At 34.8% G+C, this 13,300-nt stretch overlaps 1 protein-coding gene across 3 annotated transcripts in view; it reads right to left on the bottom strand.

Annotated features, from left to right (window-relative positions):
- Positions 1-4,730: 4,730 nt before the first annotated feature.
- Positions 4,731-13,300, bottom strand: part of sev (receptor protein-tyrosine kinase sevenless) — a 526,422-nt gene continuing 517,852 nt past the window's right edge. For 2 of the 3 annotated variants that reach the window (XM_069833737.1, XM_069833740.1), the window contains exons 36-38: positions 9,610-9,764; positions 7,771-7,824; positions 4,731-5,653 (exon numbers count right to left, since the gene is read on the bottom strand). In XM_069833737.1, coding sequence (XP_069689838.1) covers positions 4,872-5,653; positions 7,771-7,824; positions 9,610-9,764 — 991 coding nt within the window. In that variant the 3' untranslated portion in view covers positions 4,731-4,871. The remainder of the gene's footprint in view (positions 5,654-7,770; positions 7,825-9,609; positions 9,765-13,300) is intronic. The other variant, XM_069833739.1, reaches the window with a different exon arrangement.

Here is a 13,300-nt window from a genome sequence, read left to right as displayed (position 1 = left end):
TTTAGGAGCATAGATTTAAAGTATTCTATATTTGACTCATTAAATGATCTTTTATAGCTGACGGACTTATTACTAGCTTTAGGTTCAGCATTTGCTTCTAATTTTATATGTAAAAATGTAGCATTATGGTCTGAAATTCCCATTTTTATATTTTCTGCTGAGAATGGGTAGAAATCATTATCAATAACTATTTGATCCAGGCATGTCTGTGATGTAGGAGTTATACGTGTGGGGGAATCTATAGTCTCTATTAAGTTAAATGAATGAATCAGTGATCTGAAATCAGAAGCTGCACTATTGTTTTCTGAAAAATCTATATTGAAATCACCACATAAAATTAATGGTTTATTGTTGTTTTTTTACGAGTGCAATAGGATTTCAAGATTCTCAAGAAATGTTTTCAAAGATCCACTTAGTGATCTATAAATGCAGGCTACTGTGAAACAATAATTTGAGTAACTACTGAAGCCTTCCTGGCGACGTGATAATTCGAAATTTTCTCGGGCTTCCAGCCGGGTCATAAGTTGGTGATCCACCGACGTTTCGAGGATGTTCATCTTCCTCATCTTCAGGGTTAAGTGATATCTGAGGGTACCTAGCTCCTTAATTTATAGTGCCAGAGGGAGTCAGCCGAGGAGCTGTGCGCCGATTGGCTGTTATTAGTGCGGACCGTGGCGAGAACGTTGCTGACGTGTCGTCTTGCAAGACGACATATCGGCAACGTTCTCGCCGCGGTCCGCACTAATAACAGCCAATCGGCGCACAGCTCCTCGGCTGACTCCCTCTGGCACTATAAATTAAGGAGCTAGGTACCCTCAGATATCACTTAGCCCTGAAGATGAACATCCTCGAATCGTCGGTGGATCACCAACTTATGACCTGGCTGGAAGCCCGAGAAAATTTCGAATAATTTGAGTATTTTATTTCTGTTACTACGTGTTCAAAATCCTTTTCTCGGTTAAGGTAGTATGTTTGTCTTTTCTCAATATGAGATATATTACTGGTGGCTTTTACAAATATTGCTGAGCCTCCATTTTTATACTTTGTGCGACTAAAGGAACTTGCAAGTTTATAATTTTTAATATGGAATAAAGTTACTTCTTTTTCATTTAGCCAATGTTCTGTACAACACAAAATATCTATATCTCGTAATTCATGACTGAATAGTACTTCTAATTCATTTAACTTATTTTTAAGGCATTGAAAGTTTTGATGCATTATTGACATACCAGTAGAGTTGAATATATTATTAGTATTACCAGAAGTCTTTACCATATCAAGTGTAATTAATTTACCAATATTATCTATCCTATTGATTGATCTGATTATAAAAAATCATCACTTAGCTTTTTAGGAGGTATCCTTTTCCTCTGAGATTTACGAAGGTCAGTAGTTCCCTTGTCAGCTTCAGATTCCTTGGACAGTTCTCCCCTATCCGCAGTTCCCTCGTCAGCATCCAGTTCCTCGGGTAGTTCTCCCCTGTCATCATTTTTCTTGATGACGTCTTCTTCTGCCGAGTCTCCCCTGTCAGTAGTTCCCTTGTTGGCGTCGTCTTCTTCTGTCGAGTCTCCCCTGTCCGCTGTTCGCTTGTTGGCATCGCCTTCTTCTGCCGAGTCTCCCCTGTCAGCTGTTCCCTCGATGACGTCGTCTTCTTCTGCCGAGTCTCCCCTGTCAGTAGTTCCCTTTTTGGCGTCGTCTTCTTCTGTCGAGTCTCCCCTGTCCGCTGTTCGCTTGTTGGAGTTGCCTTCTTCTGTCAAGTCTCCTCTGTCAGCTGTTCCCTCGATGACATCGGCTTCTTTTGTCGAGTCTTCTGTATCCGGTCTGGTCCAATCCATCACGATGGGGTCCCTCGTTGCACTCCCAATTACATTCAATATTTCATTCATAATGTGTTCTCCCATTTGTTGCTTCCCACTGTTGTTAAGATGAACTAAACGTTCATGGTTCAAACCACCTCTCTCAGGTTTCTTCAAATTGTTTTATTTTAATTATCTTTCTGTAATGTAATAATTATTTGTGTTACATTTTGTTTCTTCATAACTCCGTGATGAATTATTGTTTATTCACTTCTTATTTTATTACTTGTTAGTTACAGTGATAAATATAGTAAACATTAGCCTACATTAGAGTAGACTTAAAAGATATTCTGTGTTGTGCAGTGTTGTCCAATTGTGCAATTAAAAATTCTTCATTCAAAATTTTGTCTCTAATATTTTCGTCTCCATTTTCATCCAGAATTCATGTGAGTAGCCAGTATGCGCTAATTTCGGGAAAGTCCTGAAAGTAGGAATTAATGAAAATATATCAGTATACTTACTGCACAAAAAATGAACATGCAGTTCAGGAAATGTTCTGAAACTAGACCAAAGTTGAATTAGTTTCGTAACTTACTCTGATTCACTTACATTACTAACGTTTCGCACCAATTTTAAGTTCGCCATATTGCGTATTTGTAAATTGTTTAAGGCCTTGTGTGTATGTATATAATATATAGACTTAAGTGCTTAGGGAATTGTATGATAAGATTTATTTTTGGCGTCTGTGAGTAAAATACTCGCTGCATTTTGTATTTACCATCCCTGCTCATCCACCATGTAAACCAAGTGTTGACAGATACGGTATCTATTAAATAAGTGTTATTTGCGTAATATTATGTGTCTAGATCTTTGCCTTCTTCCTGATGTTGTTATATATCTAGTCTTCTTCTCTGCTTCTGACACCTTTTCAGTTGTTTCACTCTGACTTAAATGAACACTTTTACTTTTAACTGTTTCCCATGTTACCGTACTATGCATAAAATGAGTTACAAAACACACATTTCCATATGACAGCTAATGTTAGAAAATGAATATGCAGCAAAAAAGGAAGTGTAGTTTGATAACATAAAATTCATCATTCAACCTAACTTACTAGTTTTTTTAACTGTTAAAATTGTATAAATAATTTGCAACTTTATGTTATTGTGAACAGGTAAAATAATGTTAACAAATGCAAAATTACAAGTTACCTACTCTATATTGTATAAGGCAGGTAATATATTTCAACAATAGTTATTTATGCAACATCATTCGTGCAACAATTTTCACGAGTGTCATAATAGGATTATCCACGAGTTGGATACAACACTTTATGGCATCTTAGCATTATAAATTGTAGGAAATAAATTATGAAATAATTCGGCATCCATAGCTGACATAAATGTTGATATGTTCGTTTCATATGTTTGTATCGATTGGTTGTGCCTGACATTGGTATTGAATAAAGAGAAATGGATGACCATGCAGGTATTACAAACTCTAGTTATACTTTAAGTATCAAATTTCATGTTACAAATATTTCTTTATTTTGGTAATACAGTATCTCTGAACCACAGAACTGTATTATGTGGGATTACAAAAGTGATACAAAATTGTTTTTTTTTTTTTTTTTCTTATTTATGGTTTATGTAACGATGCTCGCAACTGCCGAGGTTATATTAGTGTCGCAGGTGTGCTGGAATTTTGTCCCGCAGGAGTTCTTTTACATGCCATTAAATCTACTGACATAAGTCTGTCGCATTTAAGCACACTTACATGCCATAACTCACAACCTCGAGCATAGAAGGCCAGCGCTATAGCGACTGTCCTACCCAGACCGACTACAAAAATGTTAAAAATTGGTAATAAATGATATGTTATCTTCTGTCCTGCATTTCATTTCTTTTCATGTGGCGCGGAGACGTCATAGCGAATATGGCATAAATTATTATTATTATTATTATTTTTAAAATTTTCATTAATAAATAATAATTCATTCTGGCATAGGCCTCTACATGTTCATTACATATTATAGTCTTCTTATTCAATGAGGATGGTGAGGTCCCTCTGATTGAAGTTCTGGTTAATACATCTATTACTAGGCAGTACTGTACATCTTACCTTGATGATGTATGTCAGAAGAAGAACAATTGTTGCATACATCTTAAATCTGATTACCGTAATGAAATATGTTACTAGTGAGTGAAGGGGGAAAGGAACTGGTCACCCTACTCCTTTATCTTCTTGCCTAGTTGCGTCATGAGTGATGCTTTATTGGTGTCACTTATAAGGTTCCAACCAGTCTTCGGACTGTTGACTTACATACATTGTATTAAAGAAAAGGAAAATTGTTTATGAATAAGCCTGAATATGACCAATTTGATGGTTTTCGGGTAAAGGGGGTTAAGCTTAAGTCATTTTTTTTTTCGCAACTGGAGTTTTGTTATCCAGGTAATACAAAAGTTAAATTCTACATGTGGGTTGCAAAAAACAAATTAATACTAGCATTTGATGTGTTTTATATGTGTAGAAAATTTTCAATAAGGTTCCAAAGCTTAATTTTCATTTACAGCATATCAAAACTCATTTTTATGACTTATCTCCCTTTACACAAACACCATCGAATTATGCTCTTGGGTTGGGATTTGAAGGTATTAATTAAAATTGTAGGTAATAAGGATATTATATAATAATGATGGCGATAATAATAATAATAATAATAATAATAATAATAATAATAATAATAATAATAATAATAATATATTTCAGTATGTTATTTACAATGAGTAATTCTATACAGATGTGCATAAAACAATGAAGGTTGATAATGAAGCAATCTTATGTACACGATGCTTTATTGTTTTATACAGGAATATTGTATGAAATCATTTCAAGAAGTTAACGTTACTTCAATTTAAATACTTTTAAGGCAAAGAAATTACCAGCTTAAAATTATTGACTTTGTATATAAGTTAACCATTTTACAAATGGTTCCTACATAGTAGAATCTTTTGACTATATTCTGAACTGCTTTTGAAGTGTTCAGATAGAATAAAGCTGTATCCAAATGGATCTTTAAGACAGGGGAGTTGTGGGAGTATAATTAAGTGAAACTTTGAGTGTATTTGCTGTGTCGTTGGACGAAGTAAGAGCTCTTTCAAGCGAGTTTTCTTTGAGCTCCTCCTCCAACAAAGGCTGTTTGACCATATTACTGTAAGCAATGTTTGTTTTAATATTATTGTTCACACCACTTTTAGTATCCACTTCGCAACCCCCACTCAACTGAATATTATTAACAGTGTTGTTGCACTTCTTTACAGATGGCAGTAGCTGCTCTAGACTAGAAAGGTCCTTTTCACCATTTCTTCTGAAATCTGTCACGTTTTTCCTGATACCTCCTATACAGCCATTGGACTTGATGAGCAGAATACTGTCTGGCTTCCCTGTCGAATTAGACTCGTCAACTTTGGAACACAATAACTGGGCTTGTTGGTATAACACTGGTGTTGATGCACTCCCATCACTTATTGTCGAAGAAGTAGAAAATGTTCTAGGTCTGTCCACAGTTTCATTTGACGGAGTAGTCTTATTATTGGTTCCTCCAATAGGAATAACTCGTGGAATTTCATATCCATCTTCGGCTGTTGGTACAGTATCATTGTTGTATATGAGCTCAAGATACATTGGAATCTCGGTAGGAGTGAAGTTAGTAGGAGTAGTAGTTTGAATCCCTTCAAGAACTGTTCTTCCTGTCGGGACTGCTGGGATTGCCTGACCTGACATAATGTCAGGAGAAGTCTGAAGAAATGGCACCCTGTCTCTACTGCCAGCATCACTTCCTGTCTTCCAAGAGCTGCCTGTAAACAAAGCCATTCAGTTTTTCAAATGATCTTAACAAATCAGTTTTCTTTTCTTTTTACCGTTTGAATTACCAATAAATTTAATCAAATACAGATTGACTTCATTTGAGACAGCAAATCGGGATGAAGTCTTCTCTGTTAACAGCTTATTCATCTCTCACAGAATATATTTTAATTCTCTTAAAAATTCAGCTTTTTCAGAAGCCATATTCACTTCTTTTGTATGTTAGTATTTTGACCTTGGTGACAAAAACTAAAAGTTACAAAGAGTTTTTCAAATCCTGATTGTAAGTTAAATATAGTTCAACAATATTTACTTTTTACTTATTATTTGAAATAAGAATGATGCCTTCACTTATAAATCCTGACGAAAGTCTTGGTTCGACTTCTGATAACAAAGAGGGGGTAGGCCTTCTGCTAATGCTTTTCGGATTTTTTTCCTTCCTTTCAAAATTTTGTAACTTTTTCGGTAGAATGAATTTAGAAGTGAGTCAAGTGGCGAAATAGACTTCCAGCCCATATAGCCATTCCAATTAGTCCTAAGTCTTGCAAGGATGAGAGAGTATGCATATCTTTTAGATTTTTCTTTCCATAAGCTCTCACCCTTGAATTAAATAAATCACGAACTGTGACCTGTGCTCTAGGAATCAGCTCTGCACGTCATTTTAAGCAAAACAACTTCATACGAACATGGGTCCAATTATCACACTAGTTTTTCATATGTAAAAATCCATACATGGTACCAGTACTGTGAGCCAGTCTTGTAACTTGTGGGACCTGCACTATGGAGAGTGGAGTTCTGCTGTGGCATGAAATACGGAGAGAGATATAAAATAGGTCAGATCTGGTGATATGAATTGTCGATGAGTATCCCTAACATCATTTCGCAATCTTACATTGGAAGATGCCATTTTAGAATCCAGGTGATATATGTATTATCAACATAATGATTCCACCCTTCACTTTCCTCGTGCAATAGCCATTCATCTTGTGTACCAGAGAACAATTACTTGAACATATTGTAAACGCTGTTGCACTCTTCAGCTGTGCTGAGCTACAAAACGCTAAGTGCGCGATTCACACATGTGGGGCCAAGTACATTGAAGTGAAAAAAGGAATACTTAAAAATCTGCCTTCAAACTGAGGTATACCTAGTTTATGTTCAATACATTTTTTTAAATACCGGTAATCTTTCTGTGTATTTTTAATTGACTTCCATTAATAATAGAACTCACAACAGTGTCTACTTTCTTTGGAGTCCAACAGATGTAGTTCCTTAAATATTGATCATTGGATCTGTGTTCATATGACGTTTCTTTTGCTCAGAATGACCTATGGAACTGATTCCTATAGCACGAGTATACTTCATGAATACCATGTATATACGAGTATTTTCTAACTACCAGTAGGCCTACTGAAACATAATGCAATTCTATGTTATCTGTATCTGTCTTTAAATTTGAAACAAAGAGCTATGGTACTTTTTAGTGATTTTTTTTGCTAAAAATGTTACATTGTTGACAAGTTGATAGTCTTAAAGTCCATTCTATTTTAATGTTATTTGTGAAAATCCCTTTTTAAAGAAAGTTTTTTTTTTCTGTTAAAGAGTGTCATCTCCATAGTCGGGTATTAATGAACTAAAATTTCTTCCATTCAATAACATGAGGTGAAATTTGTAGCATAGAGGATAGGTTTCTTTTACAGTGGCATAAGTTGGTAGTAATTATCAGTATCAGGCATTGGCATGTGATGTTATCCTTAAGAAGTGAACATGATCTTTTAACCTATAAATAATTCTTACATTAACTCTTAGGAAAATGAATCAGTTCAGAACGAAAATTAACATTAATTTGTTGTTATTGGCAATTCAAAGGTTTGTTAAAGATTAAAATTATTTTAATTTTGTAATGAAATTGAAAGATGTTAAATTTTTTGTACTAAAGCAGCAAGTATGTAATTTATATGAACTATTTCATAAAGCAAGAATTTATTACGTTGTTAATGATAACATAAAATCAGAAGATTTTATTAATCCATTTCTGTGCTAAGGTAAATTAGACATATTAGTTATTAGTAACATCCACTGTCTTGTTAAAATTGCATATGAACAATACCTGAACTGTTATTATGGTTTTCATCTTCAAAGAAGCCACGGTTATCTATCCCACCTAAATAAGGAACAAAGCATCACACATACATCATGCATTGTTAGTTTCTTAATATTTCATTATTATATTAATCTTAAAAGCTTAGAACACTGCACACCAATTGATATGTTAGTACGGTAATAACATAAATGTTGGTTCAACACATTTATTTATTACTCAATTTGTGGCTTAAATTTGAATTTGTAATTATAAATAGATAGCAAAAAATGAAATAACACTTAAATTTAACATTCCTTTTCTTATTAAGAAAACATGTTATATTCTTTCATTCTTTATAGCCTACAGGTTATAACTGTTAGGGAATAAATGATTTGCCAGTTAATGAAGTTGGATAGGGAAATTATAGGTAAGTACTGTAGTATTAGTTGGTGGTCACGTATGCCCTTCTTTTGTTAACTACTAGTTCGTGAGTCATTGTTCATAATTATTATTTTTGTTTAACTTCCTTTCTGAGTCTTACAAGCCAGTGTCCTTAGGTAGGGATAACTCTTGGACCGACATGACAGTGGTGGGACTTCCCTGGTGAGGGATCAGCTTGATGCAGGGACACCTCCTCAAGACAACATGAACACATATATAGACAACGGACAGAATGTTCGGGATAAATGGCAAGTAAATTTCAATCCAGCATTCACTTTTGTGAATGGAGAAAACCCCTAAAAAATCCACACTCAGATTGGCTGGCCCCAGGATTTGAACCCAGGTCACCCAAATGCAAGTCCGAGACGATACCACTTCGACCAACCCGCTCGGTCATAGTATCCTAAGCTAGATTAATTCATTGCATAGATCATTAGAGCTTAGCAATCTACCAACTTATACAAAATGTTCCATGCAAGGTTATTATTATAATTCCATTTCTTTGTATTAGATATAAAAAGTAATATAAAATTAAATGCAAATTAGCAGCAGACTAGTACTGTATGTTAGTTTTAAAATTTGTTTAACTGAGCTACTGATACAATTGTATTTGTTAAAAGTTCAAATACTGTATACCAGAATTGTTGCAATTCACATAGATTGACAGTTTTCAGTTTATATGCATCATTCTAATTACAGAAACGAATTAAAATTATGGGAAGAAAAATAAGGACTAGGAAGAAGCCAGTTGCTAGTAAAACTCTTCTCAGGTCACACATTTAAGAAACTTTCAAAATGCTTATCCAATTTATAAAATATCATTGGTTAACTCATGTTGGTATATTATGAGACATACTGACTCAACTGTAATGTAGTCGTCTGACAGCTTCTCACCAAATAGATCAGGGTTTAATTCCCGATTCCTGCTGTTAAATTTATGATAAAAGAAAGGAACAGAAAGTAAAATTTGTGGTATAAAAAAAAAAAAAAAAAGGGAACAGAAAGTATAGGGTTGTGATGTAAATGATGCACATGTTTCAAACAGGAGTGTTGTCATGGGATAACATCTCCATTCATGTCATATTCTTTTATAATATTTACTTTTTGTCTATTCTAGACATATTGTAAATTTGGCATAAATGTTAAATAAAAAAGAAATGTTTCAAACAAGGCGCATGGCAGCAACCAGCTGCTCACTTGACGAGATGCACAATTTTGCAGTCAAATAATCGTATTATACATTTGCTATAGTGTGGACTACAGTGCGTACAAAGAGAATTAAAATACCGACATGTCTGAGAAAGTAACAGATTCTGTTAAGGAGTATTTGATTTCGGCATTCACGTGCATTTTATTATAATTAGTATTATACCAATAGCAGAGTTAATCACAATTCTTTAAACATAGAAATCTTTGTATATTTACCATTCTGTGTCCTGCTCACATAATGCCCATTTTGGACGGCTATTAGAGGAAGATCTGCACTTTTGCTTTTAAGCTCTTCCAGAACTTCCAAACAATATTTAAATGTAGGTCGAGTCTCAGGATTGTAATTCCAACATTTCAACATTAACTGGTGTCTGAAATACCACAAAATATTTGTAAATTATATGGTATATATAGGAATAATAATTTCAAATTCACTTATTATTATTATTATTATTATTATTATTATTATTATTATTACTATTTTAATGAACTGTCTGATATCCATAGCCAGGTACACTGCAGTACACAGTCTACTATGTTCCCCTTCATTCAGCTCCTCAAAGGGTCTTTCTGGTTCCACAATATAGCGTGTGTTGTACCGGTATTGTAGGGAGAGTTACAGTATCAATCAAAATGTTATTCAGTTAAAAATACTAATATTCCATTCATTTTTAAATTCGGATGAGATCCAGCCATAAACTTTCCAATTACAATCAGAAGATAGGCAACAATTTACAATGTTGTAAATAGGTAATTAAATTGGTGAGTCGTGAAAGGAATTAACTACACTTTGTGTGGTTTTTGATAAATTAAGAAAAGGTTACATTTTTAATGTTTAATGTTCACTGTACTTTTCAGACTGGTAAAGAATGGGTCACTGATGTTAAACATTGAATATAAATTATAATTTTTTATTTTACTGCAGTTAGAGAAAACAAATTAATGTAGGTATTGCAATAAGTTTCTTTCAATTCTATATGAGAGTATCAGACAATAAATTGGCACTTTAGATTACTTTATTGTTATTTTTGCAAACATAAATTTAAATTGTAACATCTGAAATAATAACTGGACACAGTGCTAAAAAAATTAGACATCATTATCATCATTACACGTCATTAAAAAACTAAGTGAATGTGTTGTACTTAGTTTCTTTCAATTCTACTTAAGTGTCAGACAATAAATTGGCACTTCAGATTACTTTATTGTTATTTTTGCAAGTATAAAATTAATTTTCAGCCTCTGAAATAACAATTTAATTCAGAGTGCAGATAATGAAGTTTTAATTGGGATATCATAATAAATCTCCTTACAGATATCTCTTGGAACTGCATGGGACATTTTCTTGTAACTTTCGCCGTCTTTTGTTCTGCAGTCTGAGACAAAGAGTGAAAACAATTTTCTATGGTGGTGGACAAAAAATTTTTTTTACAAACTTCCAAGCGGTTTGAGTCTTATCTTTACCAAAAAAAGTCTAGCCGATCTTATGCTTCTTCAGAATCCATGCAAAACTATTCTTTCCTAAATAATTCCAAACAAACCTTGAAAGGCTAACAAACTGAAGTCTGAAAGGGTACTAAGGTTTACTTCCTGCAGATACGTATTCATTAATTTGTCACATAAATGCAGCCAATAACAAGTCAGGTGATGCAACTTTTGTAATTGAACGAAACTAAGTGCAACAGTTAGTTTCTTTCTTCAACAACTCTAAAGAAGAGATTGTAATCTACTCCCTTATCGAATTGCTGTAAGTAGTTCCTTTCATTACCAATCGATAGGGCTATCTTGAAAATATAAGAAATATTGTATAACTCACTTTACCAAAAAATGTCACTTAGTGGCTTTTAATACTCACCAATTCAATTAAATAAATTCTGCTTTCCATAATATTTTCAAATTTCTTATGAGTATTTTTGTGTTTATATTTTCATGAAGCAGGAAATTATATATAGCCTACTCATCACTCTTAAATATTGGCTATAAACTATGTAATTTATTGCCTTTGCTGAGCACATAACAGTGAAAACTGTTCTTTCAGTTATTTACTACGAGAATTAACCTTTAGTTGGTGTGGACGGTATGACATACCGCGCAGACAAGTTTAAACTTGTCTAGCAGACGCTATGAATCACCATTATTGCTGTGCTTCCGTATACCTTCTCAGCCAGTCTTTATCTAATAGTGCTCAGTGCTACATGTGCGACAGTGGTTCAGTTGTATGTAAAGAATTATTTTTTTCATCACGAGGTATCCTATACCGCCAACACTACTTACGTAAGTATTCTGTTAGTGTAATTTTATTGCTATGATTTTATGAAATATTCGTTTACAATGCGTAGGCCTATATTTTACGAATATCGTATTGTAGGAAATGGCGGGAAAACCTCTACCCACGTCAATGATGGCTGATGACTACAGGTTTGAAGAATTTATCAACGAAACAGTTGACGCTATGAATGACAGCGAACCAGTGGAGGACAGTGGGGGTGATTCAGATTACGTGCAGGAGTCAGATCACGGTTCTGACACGGAGCAAGAGGTAGACGATGAGGACGAGCAAGAGGATGAAGCAGACTCCCCTGATAGTGGCCCTGTGGGTGGAAGTTTCTTTTATGGAAAGAACGGTTTCAAGTGGCGTAAGGAACCTCCACCTAGAAATGTAAGAACGAGGAGGCACAATATGGTGGTGAAACTGCCTATCATACGTGGTCCGGCAAGGGATCTTGGTGAAAGTCCTGAACCCAATGATGTGTGGAAATTATTATTTACCGATGAAATTATTGGAGAAATCCTCGAAATGACAAACTTGAAGTTCGAGAAAGCACGAGTTGGTATCGCTGAAAGACGCGCTGAATGGGAGGCTATGGACTATATGGAAATGAAAGCATTTTTAGGTATCATCATTTACACTTCAATTTTCAAGTCGTCTCATGAAAGTGTACTAAGCCTATTCTCCACAGATGGATCTGGTCGCGATATTTTCCGCGCTACTATGTCAATGAAACGGTTCCTTACTGTCCTAAGTTGCCTTCGATTTGACAATACAGAAACGAGACAAGAAAGACAGAAGACTGATCGATCGGCAGCAATTTCAAGACTGTTCTCATTGTTTGTTGGAAATTGTCAGCAATCATACAATCCAGGTGCTTGTGTAACAGTCGATGAAATGCTTATACCGTTCAGAGGACGATGGAAGTTCAGAATGTACATGCCTAAAAAGCTGCAAGGTATGGTCTGAAAGTAATGTGCATGACGGATGCAAGAACTAGTTATTTTTACAATGCCTACCTGTACACTGGAAAAGGCTCAGATGGAGACACTCTAAGTCCGGAAGAGGAAAATCTGGCCATACCCACCCAAGCTGTAATTAGACTGGCCAAACCAACTGAACGAACTAATAGAAACATAACGGCAGACAATTGGTTCTCTTCAATTCTGCTAGTAGAAGAATTACAGAAAAGAGGTATGACATACGTCGGAACTCTAAAAGAGAACAAAAAGGAAATCCCGAACTCGTTCTTGCCTAATAGATCAAAGCTAGTAGGTAGTGACATATACGCCTTCCAGAAAGACATCACTTTACTTTCACATGTTCCTAAGAAAGGCAAAGCAGTTATACTAGTTTCATCAATGCATCATAGTGTAGAAACCGACCCTACAAACAACAAACCAGAGATAATTTCTTTATATAATTTGACAAAAGGAGGAGTGGACAGCATAGATAAGAAATGTTCCATATGCAGTTCAAATCGGCGCACAAATAGATGGCCTATGGCTATTGGACATAAGCACCGTCAACGCTTATATACTGCATCAGAGCTACAAAAAGAACGAAAAGCTGACTCGCTTTGACTTCATGAGAAAGCTGGCCGATTCTCTGGTCATACCGCATATCACCAGAAGATTA

The sequence above is a fragment of the Periplaneta americana genome, chromosome 8 (genome assembly GCF_040183065.1).
Source record: "Periplaneta americana isolate PAMFEO1 chromosome 8, P.americana_PAMFEO1_priV1, whole genome shotgun sequence".
In the NCBI taxonomy this organism is placed as follows: domain Eukaryota; kingdom Metazoa; phylum Arthropoda; class Insecta; order Blattodea; family Blattidae; genus Periplaneta; species Periplaneta americana.
Note: the sequence above shows the minus strand (reverse complement) of the source record. Positions and strands in the feature narration are given on the sequence as shown.